General features: G+C 42.0%; 1 protein-coding gene across 1 annotated transcript in view; it reads left to right on the plus strand.

Moving 5' to 3' along the window:
• Nucleotides 1-1,659: 1,659 nt before the first annotated feature.
• Nucleotides 1,660-26,650, plus strand: part of sms (spermine synthase) — a 32,928-nt gene continuing 7,937 nt past the window's right edge. Inside the window, exons 1-9 of the mRNA XM_033032957.1 lie at nucleotides 1,660-1,797; nucleotides 5,489-5,609; nucleotides 6,870-6,963; nucleotides 16,570-16,634; nucleotides 18,446-18,621; nucleotides 19,798-19,952; nucleotides 21,084-21,173; nucleotides 24,695-24,809; nucleotides 25,139-25,218. Of these exons, the coding sequence (XP_032888848.1) occupies nucleotides 1,752-1,797; nucleotides 5,489-5,609; nucleotides 6,870-6,963; nucleotides 16,570-16,634; nucleotides 18,446-18,621; nucleotides 19,798-19,952; nucleotides 21,084-21,173; nucleotides 24,695-24,809; nucleotides 25,139-25,218 (942 nt within the window). The 5' untranslated portion in view covers nucleotides 1,660-1,751. The remainder of the gene's footprint in view (nucleotides 1,798-5,488; nucleotides 5,610-6,869; nucleotides 6,964-16,569; nucleotides 16,635-18,445; nucleotides 18,622-19,797; nucleotides 19,953-21,083; nucleotides 21,174-24,694; nucleotides 24,810-25,138; nucleotides 25,219-26,650) is intronic.

Genomic DNA, 26,650 nt, shown 5'->3' on the forward strand with positions numbered 1-26,650 from the left:
TGATCTGGGAACGGCAGCCAGTCCCTGGGCACGCAGAATGCCAACTTGATCATTATGGACAAATTGGGCCAACCACGTACATGTTGTATAACTCTGACTATGAAGATCTGAATGGGCTTAGAATTACCATTTAAGCAAAATTGCCCCCACTTTCCCCATTTTGATTCTTGAGATTAATATCCCTTTGCTTTGTTAACAGCGTTAAAGTACTTATGAGGTCGAGTCAGGAAAGGGAACATGTGATTTATTTTTAGTTTGCTTTAATTTGTTAGTTGATTGTTTGTTGAGTGCCATCATTTCTGAAATGGTCTTAAAGTAACTTAACTGTTATAAAGCAGTAATAAGTGATTTTTGTCCAAACAATTGGAACTTGCATAAAATGTTTGCATTATTAGCAGGACAGCCAACTCTCACGCATTGAGCGTGAGACTCACGCATGTCACAAAATTCTCATGCTCTCACGCTGATCACAAAATTCTCATGCTCTCACGCTGATCACAAAATTTCTCACGCTCAAATATCTGCGGGTGCTGAAAGTTCAAAATAAAGCAAAAATTGTTTTAGAGGTGAGTAAAAACCATGAGGGGAATATCAGGTGAATGCATAGTCTTTTTCCCAGGATATGTGCTTCAAGCACTAGAGGGGATTGGTTTAAAGCAGGGCTATCAAACTACCAGCACCAACCCCCCTCCCCCTTCCTCCCTGAGGCACGGCACACACCTCCCACCCTCACCTCTATGTCCATCGACCGCTCTGTCCACACCCCATGGAGTTTTAACCCCGGCCCGGAGCCAGGAGCGGACCCGGTGAGTGCCGCCTCCGGAGCCTACTATGTGTGCCGCCTCCGGAGCCACACCCTCTCCCCCTCGGTCGCTACGCTCCCTCGCAATTTCTCACTCTCAACTCTCACCCAATGTTGGCAGCCCTGTGACTTGGATCTCTGCCTTAAAAATATCCAATAATCCATGGACAGCCTGCTGTGGCGAAGAATCCCACAGATTCACCACCGTCTGACTAAAGAAATTCCTCATCTCCTTTTTAAAGGACGTTTTTTAATTCTGAGACCATGGTCTCCAGTCCTAGACTCTCAGTTGATCCTTGATATAATTCATTCATTTGTTCTATATCTCTCTACATCCCCGTTTACATCTTTCGTTCCCCTGACTCTCAGTCCGAAACGGCACCTATCCTTGTTCTCCAGAAATTCTGCCTGACCCGCTAAATTACTCCCGCTTTTTGTGTCTAATTTGTACTTATTTGATGTACTTTCTTGACCCGTCAGTCAGCCCCGCCCCCGGCCATAGCCCCGCCCACAAGCACTGGCCTCGCCCCGCCCTCAGTCCCCGCCACCCAGCGCTCTCCCTGTCCCAGCTCTCGCCCCGCCGCCCCCCATTCATGTTCCGCCCCCATCGCTCTCCCTGCCCGTGCCCCGTCCCCAGTCATCGTCCCGCTCCCCAACCCGTGTCCTGCCCCCGCCCAGCTCTTGCCCCGCCTCCAGACCATGCCCCGCCTCCAGCTCGAGCCACCACCTCCCCCGCCCGTGCCCCCCCTCCCCAGCCCGTGCCCCCTCGCCTTCCCCCAGGCTCGTGCTCCCCCCAGCCCACCCTCCCCCAGGCCGTGGCTTCAGCTCCGCCCATTGGTGGATGGCGGCTCTCTGAAATCCGGCTCCGCCCCGCATCCTCCTCCCGCGCGCGTGCGCCCGGGCTAACGGCGCGCGCTCGGCTAGCTCGGCATGGCCAGGAGCTGCAGCCATGGCAGTGCAGCACCACATCCTCGATTTCTGCCTGTCGGCGCCAGGTGAGTGTGGTCCCTAGGCCCGGGGCTTCACCGCTGGAGTGCGCTTCGACCCGGCGTCTGCGGCCAGGCGGCAGCGGAAGAGGCGCGTTGTTGCTGAGCCGGGGCTCCGGCCCCTCGTGTATCTCGGCGGCCTGACCTAGGCTGGTTTGTCCCAGCCGGGCCCCGTAGTCCGTCCCTCTGGGTCGGAGGGATAGAGGTCTGCCTACATTCCAGCATGGACTCGGCTCCATGCTGTGTCCCGGGTCGGTACCGAGGGGGATGGCAGCCGGCGAGGGAAGCCCGCCCTGTGGGGACCCTCTCTCAGTGCCGACCACAGGGCTGTATGAAGGGAGATGTTCTAGTAATCCGGTGCCCATGAAGGGTTGGCAAGGGCGCCTCAAATTCTGGACCACCAGCTGCACCTCAATTTGTCCTCGGGAGAAAGGACGAGGTTGCATATTTGGATGGATTTGCAAATGACTATTTGTATGCCTGGAATTTACAGGTGGAAGAATTCCTTTGGATGGATTGTCACCCAGGCTTATTTTACTAGTCAGTGTAGGTTGGAACTAGGCTGGTTTTGGGGGACTGATTCAGCCCAGTCCATCACAGGTGAGGCAGAGGTTCATTTGCAACTATTCCAAACTCATCTACTGTATGTGCTCTTCCAGGTGTGGACTCCTATATCGGCGAGACCAAGCACAGGCTCGGCGATTGTTTCGCTGAACACCTCTGCTCAGTCCACGCAAACCTACCTGATCTCCCGGTTACTAAACACTAACTCCCCACTCCCATTTCCACGTTGACCTTTCTGTCATGGGCCTCCTCCATTGTCTGAGGCCCATTGCAAATTTTAGGAACAGCACCTTCTATTTCTCTTTTCCAGCTTACACCCCAGCACTATGATCATTGACTTCTCTAACTTCAAATAACCCTTGCTTTTTCTCTCTCTCCATCCTTCTCCCTTCACAGTTCTCTGACGTCTTACAGTCTACAACTACATTTTAACTCTGTTGCTTTGTTGTTAACATCTCCCAGCTAACAGTGATCTATTCTACGTTTTCCTTGATCTGCATTCCCTTTGTCCTATTTTCACACCTTACACTTCCTTATCTATGTATCTCCCTCTACCCTAACATCTGAAGAAAGGTCTCGACCCAAAACATCACCCATTTCTTCTCTCCAGAGATGCTGCCTGCCCCGCTGAGTTTTGTGTCTATCTTTGGTCTAAACCAGCAGTTCTTTCCTACACACCAGTGTGATCTTAGGCAGATCATTTGCCATACCAAGCTACGATGCATCCAGATGGGATGTTTTTTTTATAGTGAATCTCTAGAAGTTGGTAAGAAACATTGGAAGCATGCTAAATTTCATTAGTCTTCAGAAGAAGTACACATTTGTGCTCTTTATTAATCATAGCATCACTGTGGTTGCACAACATCAAAATGTTGGTAATGCTTATGCCTATGAGTTTGAAGCTCTTGATTATCTTCACTTTAGTACCATTGATGAAGACTGCAGTGTGACTTGATGCTATATGACTATGTTTTGGATCTGCTTGTAGTCTGCATGGTCTTTGTTTAAGATCGAGTCGACTGCAGTAATGTTACCTGCAAACTTATAAATGGAGTTAGAGCAGAATTTGGCCTCAGTCTTGAGTGTATAGGGAGCATAGTAAGGAATAGTAAAGATCCTTTCAGGGCACTGGTATTGGGAATTATAGTGGAGCATGCATTACAGCCTAGCCTTACTGATTGCTGTCTGTGGGTCAGAGAGTAAAGGATCCAGTTTCAGAGTGCGGTGCTGAGTCCTAGGTCCAGGATATAGATGACAAAGAACAATGGTGCCAGCATCGAACCCTGCGGCACACCATTAGTCAAAGACCTCCAATCCAAAAACAACCTTCTACAATCATCCTCTGTTTCCTACCAACAAGCTAATTCTGTGTCCCGTTAGCCAGCTTTCCCTGAATCCCATGTAATGTAACCTCAGCCGACCATGCGGGACCATGTCAAGTTTTGCAGAGGTTCATGTAGACGTCTGCTGCCCTGCCCACATTGACCTTTGTTACTTCAAATTCATGAGAAGGTCTTCCATGCACAAAGCTGTGCTAACAATACAAAATTAGTCCAGAACACTTTGTCAAGAACACACCAGTCTCTCATTTCCCTTGTGCAGTAACTCAGCTGTAAACCAAACAAACAAAAATAAGTTGAAGGGAAGGGGATTTAAAAAAAGTCTGAAAGGTTTTGACCAGAAACGTTGCCCATTTCCTTTGCTCCATAGATGCTGCCTCACCCGCTGAGTTTCTCCAACATTTTTGTCTTACAAAAATAAGTTAAAACATGTTGATGTATATTTTGTGTTACCTGTCTGGTGACTGTTCAGGAGTAGGTTTGGGCCTGAAGAACATGAAAAAACTCTTCAATTTCCCAACTGAGTGTGTGAGATAAAGTCGATCAACAATATAAGCCTTATTTATTCACAAAAAAGTGATGATGAACAGCTATCTTGAATGTTGCAGTCCTGATACAATGCTGTTGGGTAGCATTTGAGGATTTAGACCTAATCATGTCAAAGAGATAGGTTACCCACCCACTAACGTATCTACAACTGTCAGGTTATGAAACCAACCCAGACAACCGGTTGCTCAACACTTTGTCTCCCCTTCCCATTCCCACACTGACCTTTCTGTCCTGGGCCTCCAATGTCAGAATGTGGCCCAGCACAAATTGGAGGAGCAGCACCTCATATTTTGCTTGGTCAGCTTACTCCCCAACCTCTCTAACGTCAAGAAGCCCTTGCTTTCCTTCTCTCTCCACCCCCATCCCAGTTCTCCTACCAGTCTTACTCTCTCCGACTACATTTTATCTCTGTGCCGCCCACTCCCCGGACATCAGTCTGAAGAAGGGTCACGACCCGAAACATCACCCATTCCTTCTCTCCGGAGATGCTGCCTGTCCCGCTGAGTTACTCCAGCATTTTGTGTCTATCTTCCGTTTAAATCAGCATCTGCAGTTCCTTCCTACGCAACACGGGAAGAGTTGCAAAAGTGCGTCCTGTAGATCACACTCTGTGTTGATGGGTGGTAAATTAAGCAGTTAATCCAGTGGCAGAAGAACAGTTAAACAAGTTGTTCGGCCTGGCTAGTTGTGAGATTGCAGGTGTTGCCGTTGGAAGAAGGGCATAATTCAGAATGCGACCTTTGGCACGTGGTAGTGAAGAGATTTGCTGATCAAGAAGCGAGTATCATTGTATAATATTTATTGGCTGCCATTGTTAAATTATCACATTGGGCATCGCGGATAAACTTGAGCAAAGTTCCATCCATGGAAAAAGAATACATCATAAAGCAACTAAATTTGTGGGATTTCTATCTCGCATCTAGTATCTGCAAAATTCCCAACGTTTCTATATCTGCTTTTTCCATTGAAATTGGAAAGATGATAAAAAAGTGCTCCAAATAGGTCTTTCCTGTGAGCAGCCCAATTATTTTGAAATTTATTTTAAATTTGTGCTTTAATTTCTGGAGACATACATTAATTTGCATTATGATATTTAAGTCTACTAGGTGGATGTAGATTGCTGTAAGTAGGTTTAAACTGTCTTGTCATACATGTAGATTGTCAATTGTAGATGGGCAAATCTGGAGTATAGGGGGCCAACAATAATTGTGCAGCCATCTTTTTTAACATTGTTTTTCTTTCTTCAGCTGATGGCAGAACTGTTATTGAAGCATTGGAACCAATTTTTCAGGAACAGCGAATGAGCAAGACAATTCACAATTTAGGCGAAAATGGTTTCTTGGTAACGTATATTTCAGAGTCTGGCAGGTATGAAAACTTACGAACGAGAGTTTTTCTGCCAACGAAATGACAAATTTAGAAATGGCACCAAGTTACGTTCTACTGAAACTGAGCCCATGAAGTTTACAGAACAATCTCTTTTGTATTAGCAAACATATCTGGAATTAAGTGTGGTACAGGTCCTCACTGGGTTATAAGCACCTGACTTCTGGTCACCCAGTACGTACAAACGAGTGTTTGGGAGGATGGATGAGGCTGGATTTGCCAGCTACTACGGGTTGCAGGTTTCTTTTGCCAGATCTGAGGAATGGAACTTGTCATAACCTGGGGACTGAAATTGATTTACAGCCACACTAGATGGCTCGGTGTATTTCGTGATGGTTAGTTGAGCTGCTGCCTCACAATTGCAGTGACTCAAGTTTAATATGACTTTTGGTGCTGTCTGCATGGACCTTGCATGTTCCAAGAGAGATTACTTTGGGTACTCCGGTTTCTACCCACACCCCAAAGACATTGGTTTTTAGGTTAAATTGGGCATGGTAAATTGTATGTGGGAGGAAGATTTGGAAATCTGGTTAGAATAGGAAGGGCTGCAATGGGGATAAGTTGTAAAGGTCATCAGGCAACAATAAGTCAATGGGTAGTTGGCGAAAATCAATGAAAGGACTTGGAGATTTTCATTTTTATAACACATGTTCATTTGAAAACAAAGTATGAATTTAAATAACAAAATGCTGGATGCACAGCAGGTGAAACTGAATCTGTGGAAATAGAAACAGTTGAATTTATAGCTTGAAGGTCGTTTGTTGCACCTGCTTCTGGACCTATTTTTAATATTGAATGTACCAGCCTTTGGGTAATTCATCAGGTGCTTGGTGTATATGTGATTTCAGCTGGTCATGTCTTAATAGTTTCCATCACGGTTCACGTCCTTCAGGCAGTTCTGAATGCAGAAGAGGTATCTGCTAAGTGGAAATTTTCTGTTCTTTGAAATGTTATTATTTTTGCTCCATGTAATGGTCAATTTACCAATCCATCTACTAAAAATGTGGGGAGGAACCTGATATTGAATGCATTTAAGTATGGTTGGTGTTGTCGTCTAAATGATTTTTGTGTTGCCTGTCTTATTTGGATTTGGTGCCTCCTGTTTTGTGTACGTAATCTCTCAATCTATACAGAAATGTTGACATATATTGTGCTCATCGATTGGTGGTAAGGAAACCGTTTAATGTGGGATGCAAGTTTCAGAAATAGATGTTATTTTAAACGATTTAATTTTACTTGCAGCTTTGCCACTCTGAGAATGTACACAGATAAGCTTCTGACATTTGACATCCACAGCTATGAATTGGATAACAAAGGGCGAGCAACAATTGAAACTGTAAGTGCTTCTGCCGTCATTCCATTATCATTTTTAGTTTGCAGCAAGACTTTTTTTGTGTTGATCTACAAAGGTATGTAGGAATTGTTCAAAAGGACGGGGTATTGGTGGGGGGGGGGGAGTGGTGGGAGAGGAGAGATAATCTGTTTAATTCATCTGCTGTTTTGATAGTCCCATAATAGGTTTCTAATTTTCTTTTAGAGGTGGGATGCAAAAGTATTAATAAATCCACACAAAGTGCATGGGCTGTCACCACACTGTAGCAATGTTACAAAATTTTGAGATTTTTAAAATCAAGTCTGTAATTTATCCCATCAGATAAAGCATAAAAATAAGTTTAATTTGACACCTAATTCACTTTCATATCTCAAGTATTTAAAAAGTTATGGCCATTTTCATACTCGGAAATGAGCATCTTGTTCCCTATTGATTTTCTATGGACAAAACAAAAAAGTTGTGATCGTGAACAGTCAAAAGCCCATAACTTTCTTAAAAATTAAGAGAACTGAATGAAATTTTCAGTTATCATAGATTGAAGCATTCTGAAACAAATATAAAATAATCTTACTTGGATGACCTGAAATTAAAGCATATAATTAGTTAGTTACCTAATTGTAGCTAATTTCAGACTTCAATTACTAGATCTAAACATCTATCCATTTCTTAATAAATGATTAACATTTTTAAATAGCCTAAATGTCCAAATAATATTCACAAATAATTCACAATAAAACATGATTTTTAAATCTCATTTACATTAATTTATAGGCCAAATGGAAGGAATTCAGTGTTCAATTGCTGTAAATAAATGCCCATTTAAATCAGCTTTCCAGTGGGTCCCTGTGGAACGCGCTGGTTTAGAACGTTCACATTGCGGTAGATTTGTGCCCCAAATGCCCAGAAAAATACTGCGCGATATAATGGGGCCAAAATGAGCTACTCGCAATATTAAACTTTGTATAAAGGGATCTTTAGAAGCCCTTTTTAATGTAAAAATATACAACCTACCTTCAGCTGTCTGCTTTATAAGACCCTGCGGTTGCTGGCGGTCGCGGGTTTAGAGATTGATTTTTAAACTACTATAACTATTATTCAAGGCCTTTAAACCTAATAATAGCTTTGTGACGGGGTCTTCCAGCGATTTTTCGTTAATAATTAACTAGGCTGAACATCTTCGATTTGAACAGCCTAGAGAAAATCGCGTTTTAAACCCGCTCCCCTCTAAACGGCGCCAAAATCGCGCACACCCTCAGCGGCAGATTTTCAAAGACGCTTCAGGTAGGCTTTGCAACATACCTACACACTGGAGTATGATCACCCTGCAACTGCTTGGACAGACCTCATATGAAAGATAATTAGCAGGATGTCAATTTAGGATTTGAGGAAAGGGAAAATAGTCACTGGGAGGTGAATAGAGAGTATAGTTTAGATATTGAAAAGTCCCACAATGGGCTGATTTGTCAGTAATTGCTGCAAACCCTCACAGCACATGTCAAAAGCCAAGATTAGAAAAGATGGATGCTTTTGACTGAATGCTTAAACAAGGAGGTGACTGACCTGGCACATTCATTAAATCATACAGCATGAAACCAGGTCCTTTGGTCCACCATGTCCACAACAGCTATCAAAGACTAATCTACACTAATCCCATTTTCAAATTCTCCCCACATTCCCATCAGCACCCCCAGATTCTACCACTCACCCACACATTAGGGGCAATTTACCAGTGACCAAAAGTTGAGGTTTTGATTTGTACTTTTGCATGTCCTTCATTCATTTGTTCCATGTACCTCTTCATATCTCACGCTTCCCTCTCTGCTGACTCTGAAGATGGGTCTCAACCTGAAAAATGTCACCTATTCCCATTCCAAGCCCTCTGATTTATTCCAGCTTTTAGTGTCCATTGTTTGTTATGTCTTAGGGATGTGGGAGGAAATTGGAGCACCCAGAGGCTTTCAACCTCCACACAGACAGCAATCTCTAGTGTTGTGAGGCAGTTGTGAGATGGATGTACCACCCTTCAGGCTTTAAGGAAAACACATTTTGAGAGCAAAACCAGGGAAATATGCATTTTCTAGTGTTGTATATTAAGCACAAGAGTTTCCTGTACATTCAAGTGGCATTTGTGTTGATTGTTGTTTGTGTCTTTGAAAATGACCTTGCAATCATTGTACATTTGTATATGTCAATGTTAGTAACAGAACAGGTTGCAAATGATGTGTGATTGATTCCTTTATTAAGAGTGGCATTTATTAATGCAAGAAAATTATACAAATACTTAAAACATTCTGGAGTGAGATTACCAATTTTGGAGACGCCATTTTAAGAAGAGTGTCTTGGAGAAAGTTTGGTCCAGAACTAGGAAGTGAATTTTTTGCTCTGTGTTGGGGTTAGAAAACAGTTTAATATAATTACAGGTAGAATTTTAAGCATATCCTATTCTGTTTTAGTATTACAGTATCTTTGACATTTTGCTTTTCTATATGTGAAAACTGTTCTACGAATCATAGAAATGTTACACCAAGGACGAAGGCCATTCAGTCAATCAAGAACTGGATCTTTGCAAGAGCAATCCGGTCAATCCCATTTCTAACTCTTTCCAGAAGCCCTATTTTCTTCAAGAATTAATCCTATTCCATTGTGAAAATAACAATCAAATCTGCGCCACCTACATTTTAATCATAGAATACATCATGATCACTCTGAGTTGAAACCGTTCTACCCTGCGTCACACCCTGGTTCTTGTGCCAATCTCTGAAAAATTTACTGATGTTTTGAAGATTAAATGTTTTTGATAGACTGAATAATGAGAAATTGTTTTCATTGCCAGAGTGACAGGTTGAAGATAAAATGAACTAGAGAAAGCTTGTGGGAGAAAAATGTAGTTAATTATAGTGAAATGTTGACAATCCAGCACTCTTGCGACTCTTTGATGCCAGACTGCCAAATTTTCTGGAGTATCAGTTATTAATTTAATCATGCAGTTCCATTTTAATTGTACTTTTTCGATGTTGCATTTTCCCCACTCGCGCATAGCCCCCCCCAACTGTGCAGGCGTGGTTAGAAGGGGAGGGGGTAGAGAGCGAGAGGTGTTAGCGAGGAAGGATAGAGGGAGAGGGAGGGGGTTAGAGATTGAAGGGCGTGGGGGGCGCGCGGCGACACGGGTGGACTGGTCCACGAACGCAATACTCCACCACTCCACCCATAGGTCCCAATACTCACCACTCCCTAGGGAGGCAGGGGGGTAGAGAGGGAGGGATAGATAGAGATGGGGGTAGAGAGGGAGGGGAGGACAACTTGTTCTATTTGATTGTGCACGCCAGGTTGATTGCATTTGTGGAAACACGTGAAGGTTGCAATCTCCCACCCCTGTCCCATTGTGATGTCATATGTAAAAGAGATCCGTTGTGATTGGACGTCTGAGATGGCACTGTGACATCATCAATGGAAAGTGCTGCAAGTCTCCCACTGAAAAGCAGTTCTTTTTTGAAATATACGATTAAAACTTTAAAAAAACTTTGGAAATATAGGTTGGAATGCAACGGGAAGATGTTTATCCCATCGAGGGAAAAAACGTGAGTGGCATGTGTGAAAATGGGAAGGCTGTGGCCACGCGCTTTGGTAGAATATGCAAATTAAGTAGATTAAAAGAAAGCCAATACAACCCTGCATATACATGGAAATTTAGAATGTTGAGAACAAAGGGAAGTTTTAGTATATTACTAGACCAGTTGGGTCCCGTCCCCTCAACGCGCGACTGCAGGGAAAGGGGGGCGGCCTGCGGCGTCACACACACACATTAACCACCCCCACACACACAGATTAACCACAGCCCCCTTGATATTATATTAATATTATTCGTTCGCTCCTTTTACCCCATCCCCCACCCTATCCACTCACGCATAGCCCCCAACTCGCAAGCACGGCTGGAGAGGGAGAAGGAGGGGGGTAGAGAGAGCGAGGGCAGAGTCAGAGGATAGGGGCAGAGACAGGGCAGGGGGCAGAGGAAAAGTCAGCGAGAGGGCAGCGACAGAGGCAGAGAGCGGCTGCAACCTCCCCACCATGCGCCGACACGAGGACCACGAGCGAGGCGGTGAGGGGGCAGGCGAGCGTTGACCAAAGGTCCGCGAGTTGGGTCGCCGCAGTCTTCAGCTATGATCTGGTCTTCAGTCCAGGGTTCAAACTCATTTTAATTAATCTCGAGAAATAAAGCATGAAATTTTCAGATAAGGCGATTTTGGCCTCCATGGGGAAAAATGTCTACCGGAATATGTAAAATTTGACCATTACTGTCTCGTTTTTTAACGAAGATACGATCGCACACAGACACAGACACACACACACACAGACACACACACACAGACACACACACACACACAGACACACACACACAGACACACACACACAGACACACACACAGACACGCACACACACAGACACGCACACACACAGACACGCACACACACACCCCCCAATATGGCTGTCCATTATATGTGTGTGTACTTACGTTAACGTTTATTATTGGTACAATTAAAAGTATGACAGTGGAACAGCAATGGCAGCAATTTCTGGGAGTCATTTGGAAGGCGCAGGATGTTTTCAACCAAAAGAGGAAGAAACATACTAAGTGGAGAATGAGGTCACCATTGCTGCCAAAGGAAGTCAAAGACTGCATAAAAGCAAAAGAGAAGGCATATAATATGGCAAAGAGATTGCGGCAAGCTAGAGGATTGTAAAGCTTTTAAAAAATGACAAGGCAACTACAACAGCAATAAGGAGAGAAAATATAGGGCATGCCAGTAAAAAAATATAAAGGGGAATACCAAGGTTTTTTCAGGTAAATAAAGAGTAAACAAGGGGCAAGCGTGGGCATTGGACTGTTGGAAAATGACATTGGAACAGTCATAACGGGGAACAAAGAAATGGCAAACAAACTGAATATGTTTTTTGCGTCTGTCTTCTCGGTGGAAGACACCAGTAACATGCCTGATACTCCAGAGAGTCAGGGGGAAGAAGTGAATGCTGTCGCTATTACTAAGGATGAAGGTGCTTGGGAATCTGAAAGGTCTGAAGGTGGATGTCAGCTGGACCAGATGGACGAGACAGGGCTCTGAAAGAGGTAGTTGTAACGATTGCAGAGGCAGTAGTAGTGATCTGTCAAGAATCACTAGTCAGGAATAGTTCAAGAGGACTGGAAGATCATAAGTGTAACTCTACTATTTAAGAAGGGAACAAGGCAAAAGAAAGGAAATTATAGTCCGGTTATCGTGACTTCAGTGGTTGGTAAGATTTTAAGTCCATTGTTAACGATGAGTTTTCGGGGTACTTGGAAGCATGTGATAAAGTAGGCTATAGTCAGCATTGTTTTGTTAAGGGGTGATTGTGCCTGACAAATCTGTTGGAATTCTTTGAGGAATTAACAAGCAGGATAGACAAAGGAGAGTCAGTGGATAAAAGGGACACAAAGTGCTGAAGTAATTCAGCAGGTCAGGCAGCATATCTGGAGAACATGGGTAGGTGAAGTTTTGAGTCGAGACCATTCTTCAGACTGACGGTAGATGGGGGAAAGAAAGCCGGAAGAGACGGGTTAAAGCGTGGCAGGTGGATACAGGCAAGGGGGGGGGGGGGGGGTTTGGTAGGCAGATGGTTCGAATAAAGGTCAGATATAAAAGTAGAAGGTGTTAGGCAGAATTAATGAAGCTAGAGGGAGGAAAGTAGCAGGTGGTGGAGGGTGGGATGGAGGGAAAAATAGATGAGAGTCCAGGAGGGTAAGAGTGGGTGGGTGTGGGGTTCGTAAGAGGTTACCCAAGTGGTCGCTGAGTCCATGCTTGGTCTCGACGATGTACAGGAGGCTACACTGTGAACAGACTCAATGGTCCGAGTGGCCTAAATTTGCTCTGATGTCTGATCTTATAAAAAGTTTTGTTTTGCGTGCTATCTAAACGGATCAGATATACCATAGATAGATACCATCAATTGAAACTCATGCAAAGCAGATAGAGTAGAAGGGAAGATGCTGCGTGCAGGATATAGTTCTCAGCATTGTAGTGCATCAGTACCTTAGATAAAGCCCAATGTCCAATTATACAATTTCAATGTGCAAATTGTCAGTGTCATAAATAGTTTTTGGAATAATTATGCAACTTGCAGGGACAAATTTAATAACTATTTGAGTGAGCGGGTTATTGAGGTGTTTATTTATTGGGTTTGGTAGATGGCCTTCGACTGGTCCTGCACTTTGATAAAGTGATTAACTATGTCAGCACAGATGAAGATAAAACGTTGCCATCAACTCAGCATTGCTGAGCAACCCAATGATTCTACTTGGATACTGCAGCTTTTAGTATTCCACAACGTCTAATCCCATTGACCTTGATCCCATACTTTTAAAACTTTTATTGTGTAGGTGAAGTAGAATTCACTGGAATAATATCAGCAGTGGGTTCCTGTCCATTAATTTGCTGCTTTGATGTGTTCATGTTTTGTATAAATATCTTACTTCTAAACTAGCTTTTTTGGATCAGTTTAAAAGAAGTTCTCAATGTTGGCCTGATAAATGGTAACAATTTTGCATAGAATAGTACAGCACCAGAACATGCTTGTTGGCCCATGGCATCTGTGCAGAACATGATGGCAAGTTAAAATAATCTTGTCTGTCTACATGTGGTCTGTGTCCCTCCATTATCTGCATATCCAAGTGCTTATCAAAAGCTTCTTAAATGCCGCTATTGCATCTGCCTCAACCCCCTCCCCCAGCAGTGTGTTCCAGGAACCATTCACTCTGTCTAAGAAATGCCTGCTCCCTACTTCTCCTTTAAACATTTTTCCTCTGGCCCCACTCTTATACTCAACGATATGACTTCCTGACTCTTATACTCGATGTCCTGACTGATGGCATTCTATTATTCTGTCTAGACTCTATCTATTTGTGTTGCCACATCAGAGAGCTATAAACTCAGATCCCTCTATACATCAATGCCATTAAGGGTCATGTCAATAACTGAATACTTTACCCTTGCATTCGATCTCCCAAAGTGCAACACGCCACACTTGCTTGAATGAAACTCCATCTGTAATTTCTCCACCCATTGTTGAAACTGTTCTATATCCTGCTATATCTTTTGATAGCCTTCCTGACTGCAACTCCACTGATTTTGGTGGTGTTTGCAATAATATTATTAAGTCGCTTTTGGAGTATTGCGTGCATTTCTGGTCGGCCCATTACAGGAAGGATGTGGAAGCTTTGGGGAGGATGCGGAGGAGGTTTACCAGAATGCTGCCTGGATTAGATGGTTTTGGTTACAAGGATAGGTTGGATAAACTTGGATTGTTTTCTCTGAAATGTCAGAGGTTGAGGGGAGATTGATGGAAGTATATACAAATTATGAGGCATAGATAAAAACTCCGAACCTTTCTCCAAGGGTGAAAACGTCCAACACTAGAGAGCATAATCTATAAGCTGAGAAGGAGAAAATGTAATGGAAATTTGTGGGGCAAGTGTTTTTACACTGAATGGTGGGGGTCTATAAAGATTTCCAGGGGTGGCTCTGCAGATATAATAGTTGGTGTTTAAGAGGCTTTTTGGTGGGCACAAGGAAGTGCAGGAATAGAGGAGTATGGATTTGTGTCCTGGCAGATGAGATAGAAAAATAGAAAATAGGTGCAGGAGAAGGCCATTTGGCCCCTTGAGCCAACACCCCCATTCAATTTGATCATGGCTGATCATCCAAAATCCATACCCCGTTACATCCTTTTCCCATATCTCTTGAGTCCCTTAGCCCTAAAAGCTAAATCTAACTCTCTCTTGAAAACATCCAGTGAATTGGCCTCCACTGCCTTCTGTGGCAGAGAATTCTACAGATTCACAACTCTGGATGAAAAAGCTTTTCCTCAGCTCAGTCCTAAATGACCTACCCCTTATTCTTAAACTGTGACCCCTGGTTTTGGACTCCCCAACATCGGGAACATTTTTCCTGCATCTCCCCTATCCAATCCTCTAAAGAATTTTACATGTTTCTATAAGACCTCATCCTTCTAAATTTCAGCGAATACAAGCCCAGTCGACCCATTCTTTCATCGTATGTCAGTCCTGCCATCCCAGCAATTAACCTGGTGAATCTATGCTGCACTCCAGCAATAGTAATAATGTTCTTCCTCAAATTAGGAGACCAAAATTGCACATTATAGTCCAGGTGTGGTCGCACCAGGGCCCTATACAACTGCAGCTCCTAACCAAATCCTCTCGCAATGATGCCCAACATACCATTGGCTTTCTTCACTGCCTGCTGTACCTGCATGCTTAGTTTCAGTGACTGATGTATAAGCACACCCAGGTCTCCTTGCACCTCCCCTTCTAATATGATGCAATTCAGATAATAATCTATCTCCCGGTTCTTGCCACCAAAGTGGATAACCTCACATTTATCCACATTATACTGCATCTGCCATGCATCTGTCCACTCACCCAACGTATCCAAGTCATCCTGCAGCCTCATAGCATCCTCCTCGCAGCTCACACTGCCACCTAACTTTGTGTCATCAGCAAACTTAGAGATGTTACATTTAATTCCATCGTCTAAATCGTTAATATATATTGTAAACAACTGGGGTCCCAGCACAGAGCCTTGCTGCCATTCTGTAATGGACCTGTTAATTCCTACACTTTGCTTCCTGTCTGACAACCAGTTCTCTATCCATGTCAATACCATACCATGTGCTCTAATTTTACACACTAGTCTCTTAGGTGTAAAAGACTTATATCGATCACATCCACTGGCTCTTTCTTATCCATTCTACTTGTTACTTCCTAAAAAAATTCCAAATATTGGTCAAGCATGATTTCCCCTTCATAAATCCATGCTGACTTTGACTGATCCCATCACTGCTACCGATGTAAGGCTAACTGTTCTTTCATTCCCTGTTTTCTCTCTCCCTCCTTTCTTAAAAAGTAGAGTTACATTGGCTACCCTCCAGTCCATCTTTTCCTTTGATTGTATGTTCTTCTGAAACGGGATGTTCAAATGCAAAGTATTCCGACCATATCCAGAGCCAGCATATCATAATCCTCCTTCTTTTCTTCTGTGGTCTGTTTTTGTTATACAGGCAAAAATGTAATTTGTTATTTTGCTACATGTATTTAACTACATGTATTGTTACTTCAATTGGTGTATGTATGCTCTAGAGACAAAATACTGGAGTAACTCAGCGAGTCAGACAGCATCTCTGGAGAAAATGGATAGGGGATGTTTTGTGTTGGGACCCTCCTTAAGACTATTCTGTGCTGGACAATATGTCCTGCTCCGCTGTACAGAATATAACCATTTGTGGCGGCCTCCTGCTGAATTGCTATCTATGACCAAACATCAGTAAATCACTGGGCTAAAACTGTACCCCATGTGCATTCAGCCACCACCTCCCACTCACCTGGTCACAGCTTGGCAACCTTTGCTTTCAGCTAGTTAGGTGTTTTCTGGTGATGGCTATTCTAAACATTGTTCAGCCAAATGTTGATATAACCCTGTTGTGTAGCAGATTCCACACTGAGTCTTTAGTTAATAAATGTTTAGTTAATAAGTTTTACATTTATGATACTCATTTACATTTCAGCTCTGTGACAAACTAGAACAGAAACTGAAAGATCTCTTGCAGGGGAATATTAACAGGCTAAAAAGGTAAGAAATAAGATTGGTCTTGCAAAAGGAAATTATCATGTCAGTTATTCAATTTAAGAGTGCTGTTGTACAGTTTCTCTCAAATGTTATCTGTTGATAGTATTCTGTAGTATTCATAATTGGTGACTTATTTCACTATTTTTCATTTTACATTAAATTGCATTATTTGCTCTTAATTCTCTACTTGATGATATGCCACTATCATTCCAGAGGGTGGGCAAACAGCCTCTTTCTCAACTGCTGATGCATTGAAATAAAAACAGGATTCTGCCTCAACCTGTTTGTAGATTTAACTGTACAGATATCATTTAGTTTGTGTGCAACTGTGCCATTATCTTGCTTTGTTTTTTTTGCTTTTCCTTGACCCCTTCTATGTTATCAGTTTTTCTCAGATGACTGCATTATCTCCCAATTCATAGGTGAAAACTTACTAAAGGAAGCTGCATGGCATATTGTTCCAAGTTGTTGGTCATGGGGCTTGAGGGTGACAGGTTCATCAGATTGAACAGGAGGAATAGTAGGTAGGCTGAGGAGGAGGACGGTGATTACTGGTTACGTTCTTTGCTCGTGGCGAACAATACAACGGTGTTGTTGCTGTGTTCACACAGAACTTACAGGCTTACATAAAAGATGCAAAGTGCTGGAGTAACTCAGTGGGTCAAGCAACATTTCTGGAGAGCATGAATAGGTGACATTTTGGGTTGAGACCCTTCAGCCTTCAGATTGATGGGGGTGCTGGGGCAATGTTTCCTCTAATTATTAATAGTTTGTGTGTGCAGAAATCTTGTATTGTGCAATTTTGTATGCTGTTACAAATGTGTGTGTGTGTGCACTGAATTCTTGTGCCTCATGGACTTTTGATGTAGTGGTTTTTACTATTTCGTTAAGCCATTCAACTTTAAACCAGCTTGCAGTTCTTTTGTGTTTCACACCCTTTGCATTCTTTGAATTTGACATGGTGAATCAATATTTTTTCAATAAAAACTCAATAAGCGACAGAATTTGAAATGGATCTTCGTAAACTGTACAATAAAGTCAATATGATTATGAGATTTTTACAAATAAGTAAATAAGTTTATTGGCCAGGTATTCACATACAAGGAATTTGCCTTGGTGCTCCGCCCACAAGTAACAACATTACATACAGTGACAGTTACGAATGACTCAGAAAACACTAAATGTTAATAATAATAAGACAGTAATGATATAACACCATTGATCAAGCATGTGAACCAATAAAATACCAGATCAAAGGGAGGCTACAGATTTTAGGCTGTTGAGTAGAGCAACTACTCGTGGATAAAAACTGTTTTTATGTCTGGCTGTGGCAACTTTGACAATCCGGTATAAATTATATACTGTATAATTATTGATTATTACATTTTAAATAACATTGTAGTGTCTATGACATACATACTCTTGAATGCTTTCGTTTTTCAAATGAAACAGTTCTTTATTTTAACACTGTAACAAGTTCTCCGCCTCCCCCACTCTCCCCCTTTCCCCCTTCCCCCCCTCCCCCTGAAATGTTAACTCTGTTTCTCTTTTTAGCAGATGCTGGCTGTACTACTGAGTATCTTCCAACGTTTTCCATTATGCGGTTTTTGATTATTTTCAGGTCTCCAGCATTCTGCCCTCAACCATCAGAATTAAAGCCCGTGCTCTCAGAATTCATCTAATTTAATGTATGCAGAACATTCCCTGCAGCTGTATTTACAATGTTGTTCTTTGTACTTTGAATTTCATTAATGACATGGTAAGGAGTGGAATAAATGCAAATTTGTTTATTCAACCAATATTGCTCTCCCCAGATTGCCTGTAATCATAAGAGGTGGGACCATTGATAGATATTGGCCTACTGCAGATGGTCGATTGGTTGAATATGATATTGATGATGTTGTTTATGATGAAGATTCCGCATATCAGAACATCAAGATTCTTCATTCAAAACAGTTTGGAAATATTCTTATCCTCAATGGTGACATCAGTAAGTATTTGGTTATAACGGTGAAATAACAATGTGATTGTTTCATGTTTCATTCTTAAGAGATGACTAGTTTGTCTCTATTAGTAAACATTCCGAGACAAAAAATGATTTTATTTCTCTTTACTTTGTTTCATACATTTGTTGCTTTCTAATCTTTTCTCCATTGTAACATGATTTGAATGCTGATCTTCACCAAATTCTCCCAAATTTGCACTTGCACCGTATTAAAATTGTCTTGTGTGTGGGTCTGAAGAGTTCACTTCCACAGCTAAAATCCTTGCATTGTTTGTAAATTACACACTGAATCCTGTGAAAACATGCCTGCATCTAATGAATCAGAAAATAGATGTTCATAAATTCAAGCAACATCTGTGGAGAGACGTTTGTGCGCCTTGTTTCAAATCCACATGGAAGATGTAACAGAGGAGCCTCCTGCATTTCTAGACCAGTTTTTAAGTACAGCTGCCTGAGTGCTGAGCATAACTTCTATGCAAATTTAGGAAGGACAGGGTAGTGTGTACCTTTTGAGCTCTAACTTGTCAACCTGGGTTTGGTGGTGAAGTCACGAGTAAGCAAGGTTAATTCCCAGGATGATGGGACTGTCATATGCTGAGAGAATGGGGAAGCTGGGGTTGTACACTCTGGAGTTTAGAAGGATGAGAGGGGATTTCATTGAAACGTATAAGATTGTTAAGGGTTTGGACACGCTAGAGGCAGGAAACATGTTCCTGATGTTGGGGGAGTCCAGAATCAGGGGACACAGTTTAAGAATAAGGAGTAAGCCATTTAGAACGGAGACGAGGAAACACTATTTCTCACAGAGAGTGGTGAGTCTGTAGAATTCTCTGCCTCAGAGGGCGGTGGAGGCAGGTTCTCTGGATACTTTCAAGAGAGCTAGATAGGGCTCTAAAAAATAGCGGAGTCGGGGGATATGGGGAGAAGGCAGGAACGGGGTACTGATTGGGGATGATCAGCCATGATCACATTGAATGGAGGTGCTGGCTCGGAGGACCGAATGGCCTACTCCTGCACCTATTGTCTATTGTCTAAGCGTGGACCCTGATGAGTGTCCTAACAGTGCTCCCAAGACATGCCTAGTTTGTTTGTCCTCAATTTCTGTTACATTTACTTATTTATTGAAATATGTTATAAATGATGTATATTACTTTGTTCCAGATTTAGGAGAAAGTGACCTCCCGTATACACAGGCTATAATGGGCAGTGGAAGCGAGGACTACACAGGGAAAGAGATTCTTATCCTGGGAGGAGGCGATGGTGGAATCCTATGTGAGCTTGTTAAGTTAAAACCAAAGATGGTCACCATGGTGGAAATATCCTTTAACATTGTGGGTGACCTCGCCCAAATTAGATGTCACGTGGTGCAAAAATGCTCACCTAAAACTGGTAGCGTTCCGGGAAGATTATCTTGTCATTTTGCAGGAATTTTTCGATGAAGATTAATGGATATACGACTAGGTGTTCCAGCAGATGATGAAATAGCGTTCCAGCCTTTAATATCACTCCTCTGCTGACATTTCCCTTTAAATGTTGGCTTATCTCTTTCCCTCTCATGCAAAACTCTCCAGAGTGAAAATGTCTGGACATCTACCCTGCCAGTCCCAAAAGTGAATCCTGCTTTTGGTATGGAGAACACACCCACTCATTATATTCCAGGTGCCATCTGATCACATGTGTTACTGGGGAAATGTGTGTATTCTTTACTCAAATCCTCGCTGTAAAGATCAACATGGGGTATAGAAGTAGGAGAAATACATTTGGTTCCTTCAGCCTACTTAGCCATGGAGGATTTAAAAAAAAGTGTAGGAGTAACTCTGGATCTTCCGATTGCTAACCATTTAACCCCTTCCCATTCCCATACCAAACTTTATGTCCTGGGTCTCGTCCATTGCCAAAATGAGACTACACAAGCTGGAATAAAAGTACCTCACATTCTGCTTGGGCAGTTTACAACCCAAAGGCATGTACATTGAATTCTCCAATTTTGGGTAACTCAACCAGAACAACCCTTTCCCCTTCCCCTCTTCTCTTCCACATATATCCCTTTCTCTGGCTTTACATTTCACACCACTTCTCTCCATATCTCAGCCGACACATATAGGGTTCTGACAAAGTTACAAAAGTATTCACTGCATGTGACAATAAATGTGAACTTGAACTTGAACTATCGTCCGGATAGTCTCTCAGCGCCCCCCCCCCCTCCACATGCTGGGTCCCTCTGTTCACTTGGCGGCCCCCTCATATGCCGGGTCCCTCGTTGTTCTTTCAACGGTCCCCCCCTTGACCAACTGCCGGGACACACACGGGCTGCCCTCAACCGACCGCTGGGAATCAAGTGGGCCATCCTTGACCAACCTCTTTGTTTTGGCCTGATTCAACTATGTGTTTTAATTTTGCTCTGCAAGTGTTCTCAAATTTCATTCAGTCCTTAACCAAACTTGTACATTGACCAAATGGTGATCAATGCATGTTGCAAACACATGCGCAAAACCTGTGGAGATGTTCTGGACAATCTGAAAGGAGACTGCTATCAGGTATATATGTTCAAAACTCTGGATTAACACATCAATTGCAAAAATGTTAAATATTTTAATAAGTATCTTGCCTTGCACATTGTGAGAATTAATAATTCTGCGCTGCATTTCTTGATTTCCATAAGCTTCTCGTTCTGTATATTGTTTGATTATTAGAACCAGCCTGGTCAAGACTTCATTGCGAGCTCTCTCAATTCCAAAGTTGTTGTTACCTGTTGTCTCTTCTGCTCTTGTACTCTATCTCCCCATCTCAGAAATGCTTGCTTTTGATTGATTTTATTGATTCCCTTAATTACTCACCTGAGATTCTATTCTGTTTTGGCACCAGGTTGTTCAGAGCCTCAGCCCATTAATCCTCATGTAAATTGCTCTGTGCCTGAACACAACCCACCGTTTCAGACCCACAACCCTGTCTTTGTTGCTCCTCTCTCAGATGTACCTTGTGTCCTGTACAACATATTCTTAAACCGTTAATCTTTTGAAGAAATATGCTGGCGGCTTGAGTGGTATGTAGCATAATTAAGTCAGCTTCAAAATGAGCAGTACATAAGTACCCTATGCAAAACAATGGCCACAATCAACTAGCTGTCCAAATACATTTGGGAAATGTCAGGTTTAGAATTTGTTTCTTGTATTCTAGTATTTTTAAAATAATATTTCTCCCCAAACCCAGTGTCCTATAACCAGGGCTGTGGAATTGATACCCAAAACACCCGACTCTGACTCCTTGATTTCTTGTGTATCCAACTCCGACCCCTGGGTATAATAATTCTAAACCTGCTATGATGACATTACACAAGATGGCATTTCATAAGAACTACATGAATCATCAGGCTACCTTTTAAACCCATGTCCTTAAAGTTTTGAGTCTAGTGGTTGTAGCTATGATATTGTGGCTTTTTTAATTGTTTATTCTTGAAAAGAAACATCATTCATTATGCTAAAAGAAAGAAAAAATACATAGAGGACTAAGATAAAATGAAAATTCCATTGAATTAAATAAAAATTATAAAAGCATTACTCCAAAATGTATTAAACTAAGGCCATAGGTATGAGCTAAATGGCTATATTATGACAAAAAAATAATCTCGAGTGCAATAGTAATTTAAACTGAATGCATAGGTAGTTAAGTTTGCTACAAAAGTACAAACCTAAAATGTATTAATAACTTGTCCTTAGGAACAGAATTGCTTCTGCCAGATCCTCTTTCATTGAAGCCCTTAAATGTGATTTAATTATTTTCAGTGCGGAGAACAGTCTCTCCACACAGACCTGTGGGTGGTATGGCTGTTACTATCATAGCTGCAAAATTTACTGTTTCTGGATATTCTGGGATGTCTTCTTGTACTGTAATTTTAGATGAGCAATCATATTTCACAACTTTAAACCACCAAGAAAATCTTGCTTAAATTCCATTAGTTTAACATCAAAAGGCTGCCTTCGCACGTTTAAACAGGAACGCTTTGCTCTCGACTGTTCAATTTTATCTAAATATTTTGCTAAATCTGACCATCATTTGAAGAGGATGAGAAGGATTTGGTACTCCCATCTTCATTTTGTGGTTCTGACTTTTCAGATAGTAGCCCTTTTAAACAAAACTGCATCACCACAGAGGGTCTACGTAGCCTGCAGCTAACAAGATCTGATTTTCAAGTAGCAGACCTTCTCTTCTTCATTGACGATACAATTCCTTCAGCAATTAATCCTCCAGCTTTGGATAGGTTAAGATTTTCTACTCCCATAGGAATGTACCAGGAGTAAAATCCTCTGCTTGCAGCTTTTTGATGACTGCATAAGGGTGAGCAAGCAGAGCTTCTAATTGTGATACAAACCTCCATTGACTTTTAGTCAGTAATACACTGGGATTATCAATGTCTTCTAGAAAGGGTTTAGGTCAAGCAAACGCTTAACCATCGTATATGTGCTGCCCCAGCGAGTTGCTTGGTCCAAAATATCTCTCTTTCCTGCGCATATCTGGAGGATAGCATCAATTTTAGAGGTCCTGGCTGTTGGGCTACTTGCCTCCCCTTACCCATCAGAGTAGCTGCATGGCATTCTTTCAATCCATCTCTTATTGTTAGTTGCAATGTACGTACAGCACAGTGCATATGTTGGATTAGACGGAGCTGAGATGCCTCCTCAACAATATCATCTAAAGTTTCATCATTCTGTTCTATTTCTGCTGTTTCAGTTTCAGAATCTGCATCGGAGATCTCCCTTTCAGTAGTGACTTTTTATTTTTCAATTTTATTCATCTTTGTGCTTAGCATATTTGAAGCATTATCAGTGAAGATGCGTAGAATCTGGTCTTTCTTAATTTCAAAATCTTTCAAAATTTCTTCTAAGTTCTCGAGATAAATGTTCTCACGATGTGCCTTGATGTCCTTTACTCCTAATGTCCGAGTTACTATTTTATTGTTTTCATCAACAAATCTAGCATTGATGGCAAAATATGTGATGGCACCACTCTGCGACGAGTGGTGGTATCCAATTTAATGATCATGAACCGCCCCTTAAGAGTTTTTTGACGCTTTTCCTTTTCATTCTTGGCTTCTTCAAGTATAGGTTTTCTGATACACTTCTTTGTCAGAGAAACACCTAATTTCTTAGTCATTTCTCCATTTTTCTCAGGTGGAAATAAAGGGTGCGCTATGTTTAAAAAGTGGGATTTTTTCTGATTTACATAGTCTCTGAAATTTATGTTGAGGTCGGAGTCGGGACTTTTTTACCGACTCTGACTCCAGCAGCACCAAAATTGCTCTGACTCCCACTCACAGCCCTGGCTATAATTCTATTCTTCCATTCAGTAAAATCATGGCTGACCAGCATACCTTTCAGCACTAGTCCCAATTCGTTGATGCTTCTAATATATGAAACATTATTGTTCCATTGTTGGTTTAGTGCACTATTTCCTAAGCTCAGTAGGTGCTTGTCACATTTTGTGATCACATTTTGCTCCTCTTTCCCCAGGGAAGTTTGCTTCACTAGTTAAAACTGGATCTCCTAAACACTTTCATCACAGATGAATATGTATGCAGATAAGTGAAAACATTGGCCATTTTTCTGCACACACACAGCACCTTGTTTTTTATCCGATAGAACTCGCTATAACAGCAAGCTTGAACTGCTTCCTGTGGTGGTGGAGGGGTTGACCTTTTACTCCCATCCCATTGTTGTCAGTATCCAAGGTCCTATGTATATATAACTGGGCCAGATTCCTCATTCTCCACACCCTAGTAATTTGCATACTTTTTGTTGTACTATCACATTTTGAAACTGTTGTTTTTGACTTGCCATTGAAGTGTTGCACATTTGGCACTTAATATTGATGTCATGTGAGCAGTGCTGAGCAGAAGCCATTAAGTGTGAATCAAGGCACAAAGTGCTACTTCCTTTCTTATTTGCACTTCTCAACCTCAAAACGGAACACTTTCTCACAAAAAAGCAAATCGATATACAACATTCGTTTTTATCATTGTATAGCCTCTAAATTGGTGTAATGTTGTTTCTTCATTGTGCAGGTTTTAGTGGAAGATTGTGTTCCAGTACTGAAGACATATGCTGCAGAAGGCAGGGTATTTGATTATGTTATTAATGACCTGACAGCTGTTCCGATCTCCACATCTCCAGAAGAAGGTAAATATGTTGGGGGGGTTTTCAACTTCAAGAAGTGAGTATTGCTGGAAAGGTCAGCAGTTGCTGCCTATCTCCATCTCAAGTAATTTCAGGGGCAGGTTAAGAGTCAATTGATCCCGGTTTTAGTATTTGGTGATTTAATTAAATCAAAGTCCCAATTTTCATTTTATCAAGGCCCATATTTCCAGATGGAATTATGGAGCCCAGATTCTCAATGTTCTGGTTGTGCAAATTTCGACTTTTTAATTGTCTAACTTCTATCAATATTTTAAACCTTTGGAGTTTTTACAGTTCTTATTGGAGAATGAAGCATTTATTTCTTCCCTCAGAATCAACATGGGATTTTTTGCGACTTATTCTTGATCTTGCGGTGAAGGTTTTGAAACCCACTGGAAAGTATTTCACACAGGTGGGTCAGCCTTTCCCCAATCTAACCTAATTTTAACTGCAATAAATTTTCATAAATCAATACTACACAATTTGAAGCCAAGTATGTGAGGGGATTTTAGAAAGTAGTTGTACCGTGAGCCTCGATGGAATGCCTCGCATTTGCAAGTTTTCTAGTTGGTGGAATGGGGGTTACATGCCTTTTCTAAGTTGCTATGAGAGATCTCCAAAGCACAAGGGGCAATGAGTCAGGCAGTCATGTTATAGCTTTATAAAACTTTGGTTAGGCTGTGCTTGGAGTATTGTCTGCATTTCTGGTCACCCCATTACAGCACGGGTGTGGAGGCTTTGTAAAGGGCATGGCAGAGGTTTCCACAATGCCGCCTGGATTCAAGGGTATTAATTATAAGGAGAGGTTGGATAAACTCGGATTGTTTTATCTGGAGTGTCGGAAGTTGAGGGGAGACCTGATAGAAGTATAGAGGCATAGATAGGATGAACAGTCAGAACCTTTTTGCTAGGATGGACATGTCAAAGGTTAGTTGGCGAAGCTTTAAGGTCAGAGAGAGAAAGTCTAAAGGAGATCGTGGGGCAAGTTCTTACATAGTGGTGACTGCTTGGAACGTGCTGCCATGGGGTGGAAGTAAAAGCAATACAATAGCGATGTTTAAAAGGGCTTTAGGTAGGCAAGTGGATATGCAGGAATTGAAAGGATATAGATTGGAGGATTAGAAACATAGAAACATAGAAATTAGGTGCAGGAGTAGGCCATTCGGCCCTTCGAGCCTGCACCGCCATTCAATTTGATCATGGCTGATCATCCAACTCAGTATCCCGTACCTGCCTTCTCTCCATACCCTCTGATCCCCTTAGCCACAAGGGCCACATCTAACTCCCTCTTAAATATAGCCAATGAACTGGCCTCGACTACCCTCTGTGGCAGGGAGTTCCAGAGATTCACCACTCTCTGTGTGAAGGCAGGCACAGGAGAATAGTTTAAATTGGCGTCATGTTCGGCATAGCTATTGTAGATTGAAGGGGCTGTGCCTGTGCCGTATAGTTATTTCTCTTTCTGTTTCTTGACAGCCTTCTGAGGCAGAGAATTCCAATTTTCTTACTGAGTGTACAAGAGGTGCAGGACTGTTGGTGCACACTGGGTGGCAACATCTGCATGTACAATACCAGACAAGGCAATTTGGATTTGAAGAAGGGTTTCAGCCCGAAACTTTGCTTATTTCCTTCGCTCCATTGATGCTGTCGCACCCGCTGAGTTTCTCCAGCACTTTTGTCTACCTTGGATTTGGAATGTTTTATGAGCTTGTTATAAGTAATTGTGTTTGCTTTGATTTCTTAATAGGTCAGGTATGCGATTGATTTTCAAAACATTTGGCTTGCGTTTTGAAAAATGCTCTATCTGTTTTCTTAAATATTAGATATGGGTGAATGTTACTGTA

This window comes from Amblyraja radiata, chromosome 14 (genome assembly GCF_010909765.2).
Source record: "Amblyraja radiata isolate CabotCenter1 chromosome 14, sAmbRad1.1.pri, whole genome shotgun sequence".
Lineage (NCBI taxonomy): Eukaryota > Metazoa > Chordata > Chondrichthyes > Rajiformes > Rajidae > Amblyraja > Amblyraja radiata.